We start from the raw sequence: 19,092 nt of genomic DNA on the forward strand, positions 1-19,092 counted from the left end.
GATAGACTCGCGAAGGAGAAGGGAAACGACCCGAGCCACGAGAGCGTCGGAAAATTCTTTTTTGAAAGACGCTCGGTGCCAATGAAATCTGAACAGGATCTCCTCGATTGCGTTACACGCAACGAGTACTATGGATACGATCCGATATTTTGTCAGCTGAGCGTGTCTGACGCATTGGCGATCTTGGCGACTCATTTCGCCGAGTGTCGAGCGCGCTGCGCGACTCTATAGCGCACCACTATTCGAGTGAGTCATACAACGATAATCTACATAGGTCTCCCCCAAGTGTAGCGCGCGTGAGTAAACCGGTCAACGAAGAGAGAGAAAGAATGACGCGTGGCTGATCGAAAGAGAGGGAGAGAGCGATGGGGATACATACATACACGCACACATACATACATATACCGTACCGTTTTCTATGACGCGCACGCGGCCGCCGATCGAGCGTGCCACGGAGCGAGAGGGAAACTCTCGAAGCGGCGTGAAGGTGTAACGGGGAGAGCCGAGTATAGTACAAGAATCGCTCGTCGAGAAAACGGTAAACTGTTCCACGAGACTCGGTGAATGTTTCTGTGTTGGTTCCGGAGCTGCTGCAACTGGGCGTCCCTTCAAATCCTTGGAACATAACGACAGCCGATCGCTATTCGAAGACTCGAATGAGCACACAGGTTTATTTCGGCAGTCCTTTCGATGGAAAATCCCTTACCGAACCCGTTACCTTCGAACGCTTATTTCGTTCTGTGAGAAACAATTGCAGGTGGTAGAGTCGACTCGATGACGGAAACTTTCGTTATTTTCCATGCGAAACGAATCGTCTCTTTACCCAAACTGGCTAATTTAAGTTGGCCGAAGTGCACCCGTGTCCCGAAACACACAGTCCTGCGCGCATGAAAGCACCTACGAGCAAAGGTCCTGGTAATTAAGGCGTTTCGACAAACGCGCATCGCGGAAACCGGTTATCCCGGCATCGCCATGCTTCGCTCGCTTATACCTGCCGGAGGTTGCTCGCAAGGTTGCTCGATTCGCTGGCTCTGACGGTCCTTTCAGCCACAAATATGTGTAATTCCGCTTGTATGTCGACTCTTCTCGTCGAATCTTGCGTTTCTTGGTCATCCGTAACTCGTCGTCTATAACTTACGATACGAGAACCGAGTTAATACTTGTAACGACGTATCTTCAGAATTGGATTTTTCCGAAATCCAGGTCTCGTATATAAAAAGTATTTATTCCACGATTTGTATATATATTTTCTATTACAGTCACCGTCGCGTCGTACTCTGCATCGAACTTATTTAACGCAGGGCTTCACTGAAACGTATAGGAGAAGCACGTGGTCTATGCAACGTGGTCAACAAAAACTTCTCTCTCTCTCTCTCTCTCTCTCTCTCTCTCTCTCTCTCTCTCTTTCTTGTTCAACGAGCAGGAAGTATCGAATTAACGCGCGCTATCTCCTCACTGGAAGACGGCACGAACATAGCAGCGCGGCTCAGCCTCTAAACCAATGCTTTTTTAAACCGTCTTAACTCCTACTCGTTGCGTTATACTTATAGCGACGCTGTACATGCTTTACAGTTTATTCTGACTCCGTACGAACGTCGCGATAGAGGAGAACCGACTGACAGATTTGTTTTTTTTTTTTGCTTGTTGTGGGTTGATAGCGCCGGTACGTCTATTCGGACGAGAGATATCGTGCTCGTAATCGGTGACTTTGACTTTGATAAATGTTTCGTGAAAAGTTTAATGACAAGTTTTTTATTACGCGGAGAACTAACTTTTCAAAGCCGCACCGCCGCTAAGCTGCTCGGCATATGCACGGATACAAATTTCGAAGAGCCGCGTTGGAAGATGTAATCGTCGAGTCGAATGTGTAAAATAATAAGGGGACACGTCCGCGCGCATGATGGCACGCTGACCACCTTTGTGGTAACGCGACACCGAAGCCAAAGGATACCGGAACAGAGTAATCGAGTCGAAAGTTCTCCGGCTACGAAGATTTTGCAATCGATCGATTCCACGTTTCCGTTGGAAGTTTCAAATTCGCGTTCGTAACCATTCTCTACGAAATGTTGCTCGAAATTGCTGAGCAGCCGCGTATCGGGAACCTCGTTTCTTTCGAAATTATTTAACCACCCTCGCTCTTCGCACCGGCGTTACTCGCACCCAAGCGTTTTCTGGTTTTGGCACGATACAGAGATTATAAATAACAATCGAGGGAAGCGTTTGTCCTTGGATATCGTACGAACACCGTGTACGTATGTACCCGCGCATTCATGTAGAGGAGAGGAGAGGAGAGGAGAGGAGGCGATCCCTCTTACAGACAAAGTTGATTGTCCGGCCTTGAGTCTGCGGCCAGATGTGCACGAGCGACTGGACGCGCATACATACTTGTACCCGTCGCCTGTATGTTCCTGTCTAGAATATACTTTTAAAAACCTGTCGCGCTGGTATCCAAAAACGTACGTCCGATTTGACGAACGAGAGACATCGGGATTCGACGGGAGAATCGCGCAACGTTCGTATAGGTAAATTATAATCCATCGAAAGAATGCACGTTCGCAATAAAGCATACGGACGGTGTTTGCGAGGGAAGTAATAGGTGTGCGCAATGTTCGGGGGCGAGGTTCCTTAGTCTAAGAACCGAAACGAGTATAATTGATCGTTTATCAAGCGTGCGTAATGGTGTTTGCTGCAACGCCAACGGACCAGGTCGGCTCGCCGCGTCTTTTGCGTATATCACTGCTAACTCCAGAACACCGAGACCTCTCCTGCTCGTGTTTCTCCGCTTTTCTGCATAGGGATAAACTTCGAGCCATGGGTCGGTCGATGTCTGTCGGCTTAGAATATTGCGGGGGTGGCCAGTGGTGGAGAGAAACCCATGAATCATCCAACGTACAATCGATACGAAAGCACCGTCGACCCTCTCGTAGAAATGCACCGTCGAAGCGGTTGGAAGTTGGAAGCGTAGTTCACCACGAATCAATTTGGCAGGGGAGGATGGACGGCGATAGCGCGGTTCTCGTACTGCCACGAAAGAACCTGGAATGGGAAAAACCATGAATGACATTTTCGTCCGTTCAATTTTTTAAATTGTTTCCAATGACTCTTTACGTTTCTTCGATCCCATCGATATCGCGCGATGTCTACTTGTACTCGATGATCGTTCTCCGTGTCGAAGATATTCAGATACGAGATACGAGCCGCGATGCCGTCGGTCTGTCGGGTACAGGGCTCGTACCGTGTTACTAATTGCCTCGAGAATGGGGTAGAATGAATTAAACGACTCGATGAAACGTAACCTCTATGGCCATTCAGCCTCACTTACGAACAAGATGCGAAGCGCCACGTGTTTCTTTTCAAGCATCGTTGTGCGAGTTCTTCGTTCTTGGTTTTGTTCTCGCTCGACGATCGACGCAAACAATAACGGTCTCGAAGAGTCATCTTTGAGGTATGCTCCGAATGTTCCGGCGTTATCTCGTCGATTGGAACGATCGTCCGATCGATCGGGGATTCTTCCCAATCGTTACTGCTTCTGTCGTCGAAAACAATCGATGCTGTAAGCGTACGTAAACTACCCACAAGCTCGCGAAATAACAGCTTCTCTTTTGCGATACCCGTCCTCTTAATAATCGAGAAACGATTACTCAGCAGCAGTATATAACCGGTGTGGTACGAGTAGAGTCGGATCTCTACCGACCGGTATACTCTGCACGAGTCCGTCGTGGTCACGTTTCCTGTGTACAGTCCTCGCGATCTTTGCGCGGTACGTATACCCCATGAATGAAAGCAGCACGAAGAGCGTCTCGTGACGCTTAATTGGAAGTTAATTGTCTCGACGCCGGTGATTTACCGTCTTTCGCTGGATCGACAATGGGCCAATTGGCCCACCGGAGCAGAATGGTGGATCTTATGGATGAATAGCGTTAGCCGTTATTAGCCGTTATCGTTATTCGGTATAGTCAGGGGTGAGTAGCAGCTCGCTACCGGTCGACAGCGCACACCTAGAGAGTTACCGTGCGTCACGGTGCGAATATGTTGTTTTGCACGTGCAAGGAAGGAGATACCGATGGTCGATTCCAATGAGACAAAAGATTCACGGGAATCGAGCAAGTACGTATACGTACGGGTGTATCCGTAAGTTGCGATTGCGAGAGTCCGTATCGGTCGGGCCCCGGGAACGTATTCGTGCGAGCGAACGCATTCCTCGAGTACGTGCATTGGTTTTTCACCGAGCTACGCGTGCACGCACACACCGCGTTTGTGTCATCGCGCGTGTCCAAGTGCACGCTCGTGAAACGTGAAAATAATTTCGGGCGTCAGCCGTCCAAAGTTCCGACGGATGCGAGGGATTCGTCGACGAGCGAGCTACTTTTATTCGGAAGTGGAGATTTAACCGTATTAAAATGACAGGTCAGCCGGGTCCCGACGTTCGCCTCGTATGATTCGTGAGTGCATGGACCGTGAGCGAGTTTAAGGTCGCCGGAACCGGCGTCGAATAATGTAATATTAGCGGTCGTTGGTGCTTTGAAGTCACCAAGGTCCTCTGCTCGGACCGTCCGTAATTTACGACCCGATTCAATGAAAAGATTCTCTCGGTCGACCGTGATTGGGATATGGATAATTATGTCGTCGTCGATTTCCTCCTCTGGTCGAATCGGTACGTCTCGCGTAATATGGAAAGTAAAAGTGGCTCGAGTCGCGCGCCGATGTTTGGTACACGATACGTCGGGTCGCGTCGCGTCGCGTCGATGTTGGCGTCAGCCGATACGAGCCAGAAACCGCGATACGATACTAGCTACGGTCGTTATAATTTCTCTTCGGGCATCGGGTTAGGCGCGATAAAGTATCGCGATAAAGTAAACCAGGCAAATAGTATCGCACTCGCTCGGTTTACCGTGACACGAGTAAATATTTGTCTCTCGAATGACCAACGAAGGGCTCGCGATAAATGCTCGGTGAATTTGAAAACTCATGGAAAGATACACGCGAGTTAATTTATAAATAAATTGCCTCTCGTCGAAGGCGAACTCTGCAGGTGAAAGGTTTTCGAAGGTCCGATAGCTCGAGAAACGGATGCGTGTATTGGTATTGGCACCGTGGCCTTGCGCTCGATTGCATTTTCGTTGAATTACGATTCGCGGGATATTCCATCTGGTCGTTCACCTTGCTGCGCGACATCGAGACGCGTGGGCGTCCCATTCATTGGCCAAGAAGAGGCCTCTATGCGTGTGCTCGTACTATTTGGCATCGTGTCATAGATACGTAGTCTGTACATCTTCGTTAATCGCCGTCCGAGATCCACTCGAGGCATCGGGAAAACTGAATTAGCTTCGTTCCGAATAGTTTTACTCTCGCTGGGATCGAATTTACGCGCCGAGTACTAATGCGTCATCGGCGTGGAGCCGCGCGCCTTATCTTTTCTTCTTCGACAAAACCGACGACCGGATTTTCAGGTATGCCGAGGCGCGCGCGCACGACATTCTTCGAGTACGTTCGCGCAAACATTGTTGTAGTCGACGACTAAGGTGGAGCTTCCGTTTCCGGTAATGAACGTGCCGTATACGCGAATCGACACCATCTATTACACGCTATATTCGCCGCAGCTCTCCGAAGTCGTTCCTTTACGATAGAAAGCTTATGCTTCGACTCCGCCGAGTTCTCGATGAAAATAATTTTCGATACAAAAATTATTTATTTATCGAACGAAAGAGTTATCCGATTTATATACCTCGGGTACATTGTATATTCAGTGCGTGACACGCAACGATATTAGATCTCGAGCATTCCGTACGCATCGTTTACGCGGAAAAGAAGCCGTCCCTTTTTAGCGTCGATTTCTCCAAAGTACCATACTCGATCGAGAAATCACGTGCACAATTTCGCGCAATGTTGCGTTATCGTCGCGTATCATGGAAATCGGTGCTATATGTTTGCCGGTACCGTTGTCGAGGCTCCTTAGAGAGCCGGTTTTCGTTTCCTGTCGCCGCGAAAGAATGGCTAACCTCGCGCTGCCGATATAGACTCCTCTCCCTCTCTCTCTTTCACTTGTCTTTTTACATATTTTCGAAACCGCGCATTCGTTTTACTTTCCCGGCTGTTATAGAATCCAACATAGTACAAGTATCGTTATCGACGAGGAAACTTGTGCGACGGTATCCTCGCGTGTATATTCGGAAAAAGTCTCGCGTTGCTGCGAAATACGCGTCTCCCGCCAAGCCTATTGACAAGCTCGCGCTCGATATCATCGGTATGGATTCTGTTTTTTTTTTTTCTTTTTTTACACATGCGCATGCCGGCAACGATGATCGTTAGTCGGTTCGTTTAATCGTACAATCGACCAAGTATTAACGCCGTCGCGGTGAGTCGGTCGCGACCGAGTTACGTCGCGGAATTTTCAGAGCGGAAACGTGTGGTAATAGTATCGGTTAAAAATGCGGTGAAACGAAAAGGAACGCTACCGATAAAATATTCGTCTGAATTTATTTCCACTCTTTGTTTCCAAGTGTTTCGCTTATAGAATCTAGGTGACGTGACCTCGCGAACAAAGAAATCCTGTGTCCAAGAACGTTGTCCGTTGATAACGATATCGCTTTGGAAACGCCAATTCGTCATCGCCCCGTCCCTAATTGGGTTAACGCATTTCGTAGCGAGTGTCTCTTTTCTCGGACGCAGCTTCGAAAGAATGTCGATTATCGTCGTATTGTGATGTATAATTTTATATATATTTCTCCCCGAAATCGTCCTCCTTGTTTGTCGATCAAATTTATTGTTCGAGAATGTTGGTTCCTCGCATTTGAGATCTCTGGCGAGCGATAGCCAAAGAGAAAAAAAGAAGCTTCTAGACGAAAATTCAGAAATTCCGAACGTTATCAGAAGGCGCGTCGTCGATCACGAACGCACTTGAACGTGCAGCTTTTCGTAGCAGTCGTAGTCGCGAAAGGCGAAAGGCGCAAGGCTACTCGCCTGAGGCCAGTTGTAAAGGTGAGCAGCAGCAGCAGCAGCAGCAGCAACAACACAGTAGCAGCAAATATACGTGTATCGGTATTTTGTTTTGGTGAAATGAGCACCGTGCGAGTTGCCAAAACAAGGTACGATTTCCGGGTAGTACGCGTCACGATTGGGCCAAGATTACGAGGCACGTCTAGTGGCCGCTATAATCTCGTGACCGTGACTGCTTGGAAAGAATAGAGGATATCAAAGATGCGGTTATCAGGGATAGTAAACGCTAATGGCAGGAATCTGATATACTTGCCCGGTTAACGGTTTCGCGTAATCGATTTTTCTCCCACGCGTTGAATTCGGGGGAACCGCGCGTATTACGGTAGGTCGTTAACCGTGTACCTAGATCCGACCGTCGAATTTCACAACGAGTGGAGCGACCACAGCGATACGCATCCATCGATATCGAAGATATCGCCATCGATCGGCAAGAATCGAGAGTCGATGGACTGTTGTGTGTACGAATAGCCGAGAAAGAGCTAACCCCGAAGATGGATACTTTCTCTCGTAGCGACGTTGGCGCGTTCCGAGTTACGGAGCCCTTCGTGACAGGACCCCGCCCTGAAGTCGAAGCCCCCATACCCCAACGTTCTCGGCGAGCTCGAGCCTCGAGTCAGGGCTGCCACCATTCGAATCGTGTCCCGGGGTACCGGGCTCGGCCGGTACGTTCCTGCCTGCCTCCCGTCTATCCCGGAGCTCATTCTTCCTCCGACTGTCGGCTAGTGCAGAACACAGTGGTGAAACGAAAAGCCGCGTTCGGTTGCTCGGTGGAACACGGGGACTCGCGGAACACGTAGTCACGCGAACGCGACTCGAAGGAAATACGCGAGAGAGAAAGAGAAAAGAGTACGACGTTGTGTTCTCGAAACGATATTTTCGTCAGTTTTTGTGCGCGCGATACATCGGCTACCCCACGCCTCAACTTTCTCGGAACAAAGAGGGAGGCGGTACGCAGCCAAAACTCCCGACACGGCGGGAACAAAGGAACAGCCTCCTCGGGAGTCGTTGAAACGTGAAACGATCGATCGTTTGGCTTGAACGTTGTCCGGGTATTCGCGATTATCGTATTCTGTGCCTGCGGATCGATCGTTCCGCGCCTCTTACGAGGGTGAGTTTCTCGCATCTCGCGTCCATCGTGGAACTGACGCGATGATTTTTTCGATAACTACGGAAACGACACGCGCGTACCGGTTGGTGATTTAGAAGTCTAGAAGTGTGTATACGCGGGAACCACGAGGAAAAATCGAGGGAGGGACAGAGGGATAGAGAGTGGGAACGAGGGGCTGTCGCAGGGAAAAGGAAAGGAAAGGACAGAGGGGAGAGAAGACGAGTGAACGCGCGCGAGTGAGAGCGTGCGAGCGCGAGCAATACGCGCTGGTGACAGAAAGACGGTCGGACGGACAGACGGACGCCGTCGCCGCTTCCCCTCCGCTTCTCTCTCTTCAGTCGGTTGCGCGTTACCGAGCCAAGTGGATGAGTTTGCGATCGCGCTCCCGCTAAAAACTTTGCTCTCTTATTCGAACTTGTTCGGTGTTTGTTCCATCTTGCTTTTAACGGGCCAAGTAACCTCGTGTGTCTGCTAGCCGTTTCATCTTTCGTTACTCTCGTGTGTCCGTCTAGACGCCACGCACCGTGCTACACACCCGCCGCCACCATCGTCGCGTCTCCTCCCTCTCCTCTTGGAATAATATATCCAGTGAGTTTCTTGTGACGAACCACGCCGGGGGACGCTCTTCGAGGGAAAATTTCGCCTCGTCGCGCCACTCGGGACGCTCTCGACCATCGAGGTGAGTAACAACCACCCCCGAGTGCCGAGTCTTCGCTCTTTTCTACTCGTTAGAAGGCTCGTTTCGAGCGCGCCCCACTGGATCTCCGCTCCTCTCTCTCCCTCTTCCTCTCCCTCCCTCCCCCCCTCTCTCTCTCTCTCTCCCTTTCTCCATCCTCCCTCTTCCCTCGACGCATACACACCTTTCTTGCCTCCCGCGTGGTTTTCGATCCACGCACACGATACGCCACGCCGTGCCGTATGTTTCGTTGGCTTTCGATTTCGTTAAGACGGAAGATCGACTGGACAATTGGACGAACGATTAGCTGGGCTCGTCACTCGCGCGAGCGCATGTGTTGCGCACGAATCACCGTCTCTTCTTCGCTTTCCATAAACGTTACGAGCGACGAATGCTCGAGCGGAATTTTGTGCATGTACCCCCGCGCCATTTTGAAGATGGGCACCACCATCGATCGATATAGCTGCCGTCGTACGAGAGCCAGCTTTCAGTTTTATTCGGTGTGACGGCGTGCTCGTTGTCTCGCAACGAATCATCGTTCCGTTGAGAAGAATGGTCGATCTTTCCCTAGCATCGCTTCGTCGACTGGCGATCGGTTATAGAGAACCCGCGACACAACGGTCTCGATCGAAGGATCGATCCGAGTAGCGACCAGTTACGCCATCTTGATTTCTTCTCCCACCAGTTAGTCGCTATTAACCCCCTAACGACCAACCATACGTACGATTTCAAGACCCAACCGATGACCTTTCCCTCCGGCCACGATTAACTTCGCGATTGCACTTGCGTGGTATTTCGCTCGGTCTCTCCTAAATGCAGCGCTCGCGTTTTCGATTCACCGAGGACAGAAGAGAAGAGAGAAACGAAGCGCGGCACTCTCAGAAAATCGTGTTCGTTCGAAACAACTGTACGCATCCCTCGATTATCGAAGAATCGACGAAACGAGAAAATTAGTAACGGAACGGCTTTGTCCGCTCACAAATTTAGCGGCGTTTGCTCGTTGCCATGGCGAAAGAGGGGCAAAGAGGGATAGAAAGGAGATACGTTCTTGCCAACCCGGGTGCCTTAAACAGAGGCGACGTGTCTGCCTGCCTGCCTGCCTGCCTGCTGCTGCTGCTGCTGTCTGCCTGCATACTTGCTTGCTTGCCCTGCTTGCCTGGACACAGGATTCTCCTTCTCTCTCTTCTTTATACCGATTTTGCATAGCAGGCCTCTACCTGCCGTGCATTTAAAACCCAGTCAAGGCTTCCACGGAAGCGATTGTTGTCGCTCGGGGAATGGAAGCCGGTGGAGAAAGGCCGAGAAAATGTTGGCCTGGCTAGTTGGCTAGCTGGCTAACAGGCAGCCCACTCTCCGCGTGCACCTTGGCCCGATCTTGTTCGTCGCCGCTCTCGGACTCCTCCTATTCGCGCAGTTATGATTTTCGCTAAATTTCTTTTCTCGTTTTTCTTTCTTTTTTTTTTTTTTCTTCTTTTTGCTGTCTTTGTTATCCTCCTCGAAAACGGAACTCTATTAATTTCATTTCACGCAACCATTCGACAACGCGTATCGAATATCCGAATTCGAATCATCTTGGAACATCCGAGATTGCGTTTTATAATCGTTTCGTAATTGATCGCACCTGCGTTTGCACGCTGACCATCAGTCGCGTTCGTGCGTTTGCGTTCGCGTTCGCGATCGTTCGTTTTGTCGACGTTTCGCGATTCGCTACGCATCGCCGCGCTTCCCTCCCTCGCTCTCCGCGCCGATGCCTTTTTCCCTCCTTACCGCAATATCGGCAGCAACCAGTTTCAGCAATGGCGAGTCCACGCGATAACGGGTCGTTAACTTGCCCACATCTGCCTTTCTCTCGTTTACAAGAACGAAGAAAAGAGCGGTTGCTCGGGCAGACGTGTACGCCAGAGTTGCGAGTGCCTTTGAAACGTCTCGCGGCGCGACCGGTTTTTCGCGAGAACTCTGTACTCCACGACCGTTGGATGGCTCTCTTTATTTGAGAATCGGTAACATTCGTCGATCTTTAAACGTTATCTCGAATACCAGCCGTTTCTTACCTAAGCTCTTTTTGATATATATCGTGCGAAAGTTTGCACGCGTTCTCCAATCTCTATTCGCAATCCTTATCTCTCGGTATTTATTTGCTCGACTCTGTACACGACTGTTTCCAGGCATTTTCACTCTTTGCCGACAAGTTTTGCTCTCGGTTGTATATACGCGAAAGAAAAGTCCACGTCTCGCGCTATCGTGCTAAATATAGATTCGTTTTACTTCGTAGTACTCCGGATATGCGTAGGTATATTTTTAATCTTGTCCCAGCCGGTCATACCCCTATCCGCTCCTGCTCCGGTCCTGCTCAATCTTTGCACCCTCTCCCGCGAGTAGACTCAACTTTTCCGTATGTTCATCGATACGCGCATTGTGCGTTGCACACGCACGTGTACCGACCGGACGGCGCGGCGCGGCGTGACGCGACCCAACGGATTTGTTCACGCATGGGGGACACGCGATTGAATACGGGTCCTGCGATGCGTCTCTACGTTTTCTCTTGACATGCTTGTAATTCTCAATGTCGAGAACAGTGGGTCGAGCAGTTTATTTTTTTTTTTTTATTTTTTTTATTTTTTATTTGTGAGAAAGAAACATTACCGTGGGCTCTGTAATTCATTCCACTAATCCAAATAACGAACGACAAGCAAAAGCTTTACATACAGAATGCAATTCTCGACAGATCACGAACAGGCGGTACAACGCATTATTCTGTCGAGCATGACTCGGTCGGTTGGGTAGCAGTCAACGAACCGTGAATGAAACTTGTAAGCGTGTTCGAACGACGATCCTCCGGACTCTTAAGAATTTTCTGACTCACACGGTAAATGCGTCAAGATTACGTTCCACCGTTATCGCTTCCCTAGAATTCAATATTTGCGACCGATATAACAACGTATAAGCTCATGCTCATCGAGTTGCGTGATTATTTTACAATACGTCTAGTAATCCTTGGTGTTCGCCGTGATCGCGATATCGTTAGAATCGCATAAACGTCGGCGACATTTTCTCGTTAGCATCGTCTCGTGCGTATCATTGGAATTTACATACTTCCTATACGCTCTTCCGACCGATCTAGACGTCGAGTCGTTTTTAACGTCTTTGTATACCTACTCTCTGACGTCGTTGAACCTTGAACGCCTTTATCAATCTATCAAGCGGTTCTGCGGGAGGAAATCTTGGTGTAGTTTTCGTTTGCATGCACGATCGTTCGCGGTGAATAGATAATTACTCGATTAGCTCGAGTAACGTAGCGAAAACGTTTTTCAATGGAACACTTTTATCAAACGTTCTCCTCTCGTTTTTACGACATCTAGGCACTAGCGATTGGTTAAAATATTCGTCGCTCGAAGAAACGACGCGATTCCGTTGGCTGTTTGCCTTGTTTTTAGGAAATTGTTACGCATGGAGTCGTTGAACCGGTGTTCGGGAGCGTGAATCGCAAAAGCGAGTAGTTGGAATGGCGGCCGACTTCCCTTCGCGCTCCTTTATACATATTTTCAGTTGCACCGCGTTATTGTACCGATGACGCAAAGTAATGGAATGACGTTTTTTTTCCAAGAACATTGGTTTCGAAACAAAGTACAGCGCTACTCGAATGTATTCGACACACGGACGTTTACCATAGCGTTATTCCTTACATTTGTTCATTTTTGTTGGTTGATCGCAGGTCAGTTTTGTTGGGCACGCGGCATTCAAATAGAGCATTCGGAAATCTCGAGAACGGAAGACAGGTGAAATAGAGAAAGGATAGAGAGGTAAACGGAGCAAGATGGGTGCGAAACAAAGTAGAAGGTCCGTGGACATAACGACTACTCCTAAGAAGGAAGGGATACCGGCCGACGGAGGTGTTGTTCTCGGTGATGCGGCTGCACCTGGCGATGGCAAGCTGGAGAGGATCGAGGAGAACGACGCAAAGCCCACCACTAACGGCATAGCGCCGCACACGGACGCGACCGAGGATAAAGACAAGGATAAGGATGATGCTACGGAAAAGGAAAAGGAGAAGGTGAGATCCTCTATCGGAGGAACCTTGATATATTTGATTATTTTCTTCTATTCGCGGTTACTCGCGGAGGTCTCTTTGAAAATTGATGAACGTAATCATCGTCGGAAAAGTAACAAAAAGTCGCAAAGATTCTCGCTAAGGAGTTACCGGGAAAGCTTACGTTTACGTAATAGTGTGCTCGCGGTTACTGTAGCGACTCGAATCGAAAGTTGCAAGACGAGTCGTGGGCATACAATACATACACGTATAGTTCGAGTCCGAGTCCAAGTCCAGGCACGGGTCGATGTCGTTCGATTGTTTCTCGCGGAAATCTCGAGATTGTCTACCTTACGTCGTTACCGTAAGCCGCGCTACTGAGAACGCGATCGATGATTCACGCAGACGTAAACATTCTTTCTTTTTTTCCATCCGTTTCTTCGAATTCGATCCAAGTTATTGTTCCGTGAAACACGTCAACGAGTCACATTTCGTTCGCGATGAACACAATCGACGAGTGGAGTGTTCCGGCTCGAGTCTTTCCCATGAAAATAAACTATTCGCGAGTCGGTTATCGAATCCAATCGATTAATCGACGATGGCGACTCGTTGCCGAATAGGCGAACGTCGAAGGCTCGAAACCTGTATCGTACGATATATTAAATTAAATACTTTTCTTCGTTTCCGTTCGATAGAAATTCTTCTCCTATTTCCTTTTTCCTTCGATCGAAATATACATGCTATACTTTCTATACGTTCTAGACTTTCGTCGTCCTTATATTACCATTCGAATCTTCGTTTTTCACTCTATTTCTCAATGATTATTGATGATGTCGATGATGATGGTTTCCGTGTAAAGCGAGGATTACCGTAACGTGGATGTAAAGTTTTACGTCCGACTGTATGCTTCCGTAGTCCGAAAAATTGCTACGTGCACGGGAGATAACTCGATAGAGTGCACGCACACCGGTAACGCGTTCTCGCAGAGCTAACTGTAATCGCGTTTCACCGTGTAAGCGTTGTTACCGTAATGCGTTTAACCTGACCGTTCGGGACGAATAAATCTTTTATCGCGTCTTTCGCTAGCATGATTCGCGATTACTTGGCGAGCTATATTAAGAGGTGTTCTTGAAATCATATCACGCGTTGTTCGCTTCGCATCGTCGCGATCTTGTAAAATCGCGAGGCAGGTGCGCTCCCGACCACTCGGAAAAGCCCATGCTCTCCCGGTCCGGTTGCTCCTCATATGGAACACACCTGCCTTTCGTACTTTGCCGCAGCGAAGGTTGCCGATCTTTTATTTGTCGCGACCGGAGATTTGCCGACGCGATTATACAACGCGGTGGCGTATAACCATTCGAGGTGTCTTATCGTAGAAATTTACTTGATCGAGTGGACCGTGTTTCGTTTCAGCAAGAAGAAGTAAAGGCTGAAGATGCGAAGCAATTATCAGCCGAAGAATCCGCTGCGGAAACGGCGGAGGTCACGACACCCACGGAAGCTACACCTGCTAGTCCCAACGCTGCCACTTCCCCAGACGTCAAGGAAACCAAAAAGAAGGACAAGGTGAGAGTAATTCAATCCCAGAGCAGCGATCTACGATGTGGAATTTCCACTCGGATAGTTTGGGCTAGAGAACGTTTGGAACGTTCCGATAGCCTGATGGATCGGTTCGGCGTCATGTATCGTTACACTCGAGACGGATACGCGTGAACGTGCTTTAGACAATTAAAACATGTAGTTATGCGAAATGATTGTTTCGATCGTTATCGATGCCATTTCCTCGTTCATAGGTGAAGAAAAAGTGGTCCTTCAGGTCGATCAGCTTCAGCAAGAAGGATAAGAGCAAACCTGCCCGCGAAGAGGCTCCCAAAAATGGGGATGTCACCAAGGAGGAACCACTCGCAGAGGTGAGTAAAGAATCTTTGATCTAATAACGCGAACGCGCTTGTTCCTCTGCCATGGAATCGTGAAAGAAACGCGAATCACGACGGCTATCGATTAAAGGCTTTGTCGGTTAACCGGACTACGTTAGTTTGGTAACGAAGAATAATGGAAGCAATCAACGACGGTAATGCCAGCGTAACGCAGACTCCAGCGCTCCAGACTTTGTCCGCTCGAACTATGATTCGTACTTTCTTCGAGTCATGCACGCGGTCGCGGCGCGAGCGTAGCGGTACAATCGAGCGAAGAATGAGCGATCACGGGATAACCGTCACGGATCGAAAGCTCCTTCGGTGTTTAATTGACCTCGAGACGTCTAATAAATCCTTTAGACGTTTCGTGCTGTTTATCAAAGATTTATTGTACAAAAATAATACTCTGTCTTAACAAAGTCAATTGTATCATAATATTCGCTCGCATTTCCATCGTTTCCCCCGTCGATATTTATAGCTTCCTAGCCTTGATCGTCCGACTCGCGAATGGCTATCGAATGTTGCACCGCGTAGATGCATCTTCGAAGCTATCGTTACGGACTGGAGGGATTTCATCACAGTTCTTGGAGTATTTTTTTCTACAGATCCGAGAGATCCGACACTTGATTTCTTCTTTATATTTTTCTTAGTATTACGAACCATCAAGGTCTCTAGCAAAGATCTCAAGCCAAGTATCGCGAGTAGGAAGAGTCGGGAAATTTGTTCGTTTCACAGCCAATAGTAGGAATACGTTTCATTTCCGAACAGTTGCCCGCTATAAATCGGATCGCGAGCGAATGTACATAATAAGTAGCGAGGTTGGCTCGTCTCCTTTTTCTCGTTTTTCGTTTCTCATTCTCGTCGTCGAACTAGCCGCGTGTAGGCGAACCGTTGCCGCAAGATCGTCGAGGCTAATCCTCCACGTTTCTTACCACCTTCTTCAGCTTCTTCCTTCTCTCTGTGTCCCCCCCCCCCCCTCTCTTTCTCTCTCTCTCGAGCGCGTTCGGAGCAACCATAGACTCTTTCCTTTTGCTCCAACCTCGCCACGGTAGAAAGAAGAGGAGTGAGACAACCGAGCAGGCCGTGACTCATCCTTCTGGTTCGTCGTACCTCGCGAGTTTCGTGATAGGCCTCCATGGAAAACCGGCTTCGAGTCACTGAATTATCCTTCTCAGCGCTCGGTTGCCACTTCAGGGCTATTTTGTCTGTACCTAGTGTCTCCCGCACTCTACGGTTCGTGATCGAAGATCGAATAAATCGTTCGCGGCTGTTGACCATACCACCCCCAATTGGGAAATTTGCTCGCTTGGGAAAATTGTTTACTCGCCGAGATAAGACTGAGATATCTGCCATCTGGCGAATAGGTGAAATCTAAATACACTTGTCGTTTCGTTCTCTGTATTTTATTTATCGTCCCAGTTTTTCGTAAGACGCGTTAGCTTTTTGTAGCACGCTCAAAGGACTCGCTTCTCCGCGATGGAAGTCCTCGAACCGACCAACCAACGCAGCCAATCCCGCGAACTTGGACCGCGACTTTCACTCTCCCGAACGAACAATCAGCATTCCGAGTCATTAAGGGAACGACGACGAGCAGTAGCGTGTTCGCGCGCGCGTGTGCGTGTCCTGCGCGGTACGCTTCGCAATAGCAAGATGTCATTGTACAGCGAGTAATACGACACCGATTTAAAGCATGACTTATCTCTGCGCACACCTCGTCTCTCTTCGTTCTCGTTTTCCCGGTTAGTCGTGGTTTCGATAAAAGATTGGATCGTCGACCGCGTTATCGCGACTCGTTACTTTTCGCTGTTCATTTATTGTGCACAGTTTAGCCCAGTCGCTTTCCAATGACTTCGAACACTGTAAACTTTGTACAATACAGAGCGAGTGTCTACTTTATTGTTCCTCGTATCAACAAAATCTCCGCTATTTGTATCGTATAAATATCATCTTCTCTAATTGTAAGTCTAGTCTAGCCGATTCGAGAAGGTGTGATCTCTCTTGGTCTGCTAGTCGCCTCCTCGTCTCGCGCTTGCATAATCATCGCTCGGATTTGCGTGTGTGGAACATTTTTACAGACGCGGACGACTACGCGCGAAGAGATTTGTTCGCCGTGTAGCGCGCATTGCTGTTGCATAAAGCGGGAATGCTTACCTCGCATTCTTCGAAAAAGCTTTCTCAGTTTCCAAAACTGTGGACGTATAAATTTTACCGTCGATGATTCTCTCGGTTTTCGCGACGTAGGAAGGGAGCAATTATAACACGTAAATATTCTCCCCGTCGTTTAAGGACCCGATGTGGAACGTGGGCATCGTTTCCCGTAGGAAATGAGGCATATCTGACAGAGAAATCGGTAAAGGGGCTGGTCGGGGACCGATCGACGATCGACTACGCTTCTGTTACTCATTGTACTCGCTGGTACCACGGTTCAATGGCCCAAACTTCCCGGATACGCTTACCTACGCGGCGCGTTATTTTGTCGCGGAATAGGCTTCGGTTCGACGCACGATATTCGTTCCCAGCGCGCGCATCTAAAGTGTAGATTAAACCTGCGTTGTTTTCTCCCGAAATCCGATGCTTTCGAGGTAATCGAATTTTGGGTGTGCGATTTTTTCGTGTACTACTTTAGCAAACAATTCGAGAGATTAGGGAGTTTAACGTAGAATCGTAGGCCAAAGGTGTCGGTTGCCTCGCCTCGCGTGGCTCAACCCTCTAGAAAAAAAGGAAAGCACCTGTACACGAGGGTTAAGAGCAGCCTATGTAACGGGAGGTTTAGCGAGCCACGCGTAGCAAGATAAGGAGCAAGCGAAGCTTTTTCGCCAGTTTTTTCCTTCTTACCGTTTTATGGTCGCGAACAGTGTACGTACATATACGTGTCTTTCTTCTTCGCATAGATTATTCGAACAGGTTAGCCAGAGATTCGACAAGAGGGGGAAACGATTTGTTCGATGTTATAAGCTCGTTGGTAGCGCATCGAGATGATAAAAATTTATGTGACGAGATACAGCAGGTCTTAAAAAAATATATCACAGTTGCAGTTACTCGTGCATCGTTCTATACATGCATACATCGCAAAGAATACACCGGTGGCAAAAGATCGGCCGGATGGTTAAAAACCGGTTTCATTCGCCACGGATGGCGTCTTGGTAGTCTCTCTCGGCTTCGATTTCATTCCTAATGTCTCGGATGAAATTCATCCGATGACTGTTCCATCCATCCGTCCGTTCCTTTTATCGATAGCGAATTTTCCTCAACCATCCGGCCCGAACGCTGGAAAATGAATCGAGTCGGTACATACGATGATAGGATATCTTTCGTTGCATCCCTGTTCGTTCGATGTTACGCAAAGGTAAACACTTTTGCACTCCCTTCGCATTTCCCTTCTACTTTTCAAGCTGTGTAACGAGACATATTTAATCTGTTACTACCCACCCATTTCATCGCCTCGCAGCATTTTTCACCATATAACGTGACATGAATTTCGGCTGTTCGAAAATAAAATGATTTTCAATCTTAAAAATTCCCTATGGATATTCCCTTCTCGCTTTCCTCTTTTCTCGTCCACTCTTGTTTGGTCGTTCGGTCATCCTACTCCTATTTTGTTCTCCGTCGTGACAATGAACGAGAGGATGCTCGTCGTTCCTAGTGTCAATCGCATTTTGTTCCGCGCCACACCACGCCACGCCACGTCACGCGTCCGTTCACGGCAGCTCGAGAGCACAATGCGACAGGTGGAACGCGAATAAAAAGCACGAAACTTGCGACAACTCGGGCGGAAGAGGTGGTGCGCGGTTGCGCTTGCGCGCGGTGCGTTTCGCGAGGTCTCCACTCTGGAGGTTCGATGACCGTCGTATAAATACTCGACGTCGTTGAAATCGATACGGCGTCGCAGATTTTTCCATTCCCCAGCCGATGGAACAACAAAACATCGCGAACGAGAACCTTCTCGATGACGACCCTTTCTACTACTGGGAGGATAGGGTTCCGTTTAAATGACATCCGCCTTGAAGAAAATCGAAAAAGAAAATCGAAAAAGAAAATCGAAAAAGAAAATCATCGGTGTCCTTTTCTTCGTTCTAACAACGAATCCTTGATCTTTATACGTGGTTAGGGTCTTGTTAACTATTCGATCGAATCTCGCGTAGCATTTCGAGTTAGGGGGATGGTCGAGAAATTGTGAGACTCGGACGCGTACTCTTCGGGGCAAACGATACGCGATTGCAAACTAATCAGCCTCGAACCGATTCGTTGGCCCGCGGCCAGAATCGTCGAAGCCATCAGGGGATCTCTATTCGGATTAAACGGATTACCTGAAGGGACTGCTGGTATCCGAACGATACGCACGCGTTCTCCTCCGTTTTTGATTGACGGA

General features: G+C 48.7%; 1 protein-coding gene across 3 annotated transcripts in view; it reads left to right on the forward strand.

Moving 5' to 3' along the window:
* LOC128889802 (A-kinase anchor protein 200) overlaps positions 1–19,092 on the forward strand; it is a 34,868-nt gene that overhangs the window by 4,717 nt on the left and 11,059 nt on the right. Inside the window, exons 1-5 of one of the 3 annotated variants that reach the window (XM_054147790.1) lie at positions 7,708–8,104; positions 8,617–8,783; positions 12,493–12,831; positions 14,221–14,373; positions 14,601–14,717. In XM_054147790.1, the coding sequence (XP_054003765.1) occupies positions 12,595–12,831; positions 14,221–14,373; positions 14,601–14,717 (507 nt within the window). In that variant the 5' untranslated portion in view covers positions 7,708–8,104; positions 8,617–8,783; positions 12,493–12,594. Of the gene's footprint in view, positions 1–7,707; positions 8,105–8,616; positions 8,784–12,492; positions 12,832–14,220; positions 14,374–14,600; positions 14,718–19,092 lie in introns of those variants that run through there. The other 2 variants (XM_054147791.1, XM_054147792.1) reach the window with 2 other exon arrangements.

This window comes from Hylaeus anthracinus, unplaced genomic scaffold (genome assembly GCF_026225885.1).
Source record: "Hylaeus anthracinus isolate JK02 unplaced genomic scaffold, UHH_iyHylAnth1.0_haploid 11997, whole genome shotgun sequence".
Taxonomy (NCBI): domain Eukaryota; kingdom Metazoa; phylum Arthropoda; class Insecta; order Hymenoptera; family Colletidae; genus Hylaeus; species Hylaeus anthracinus.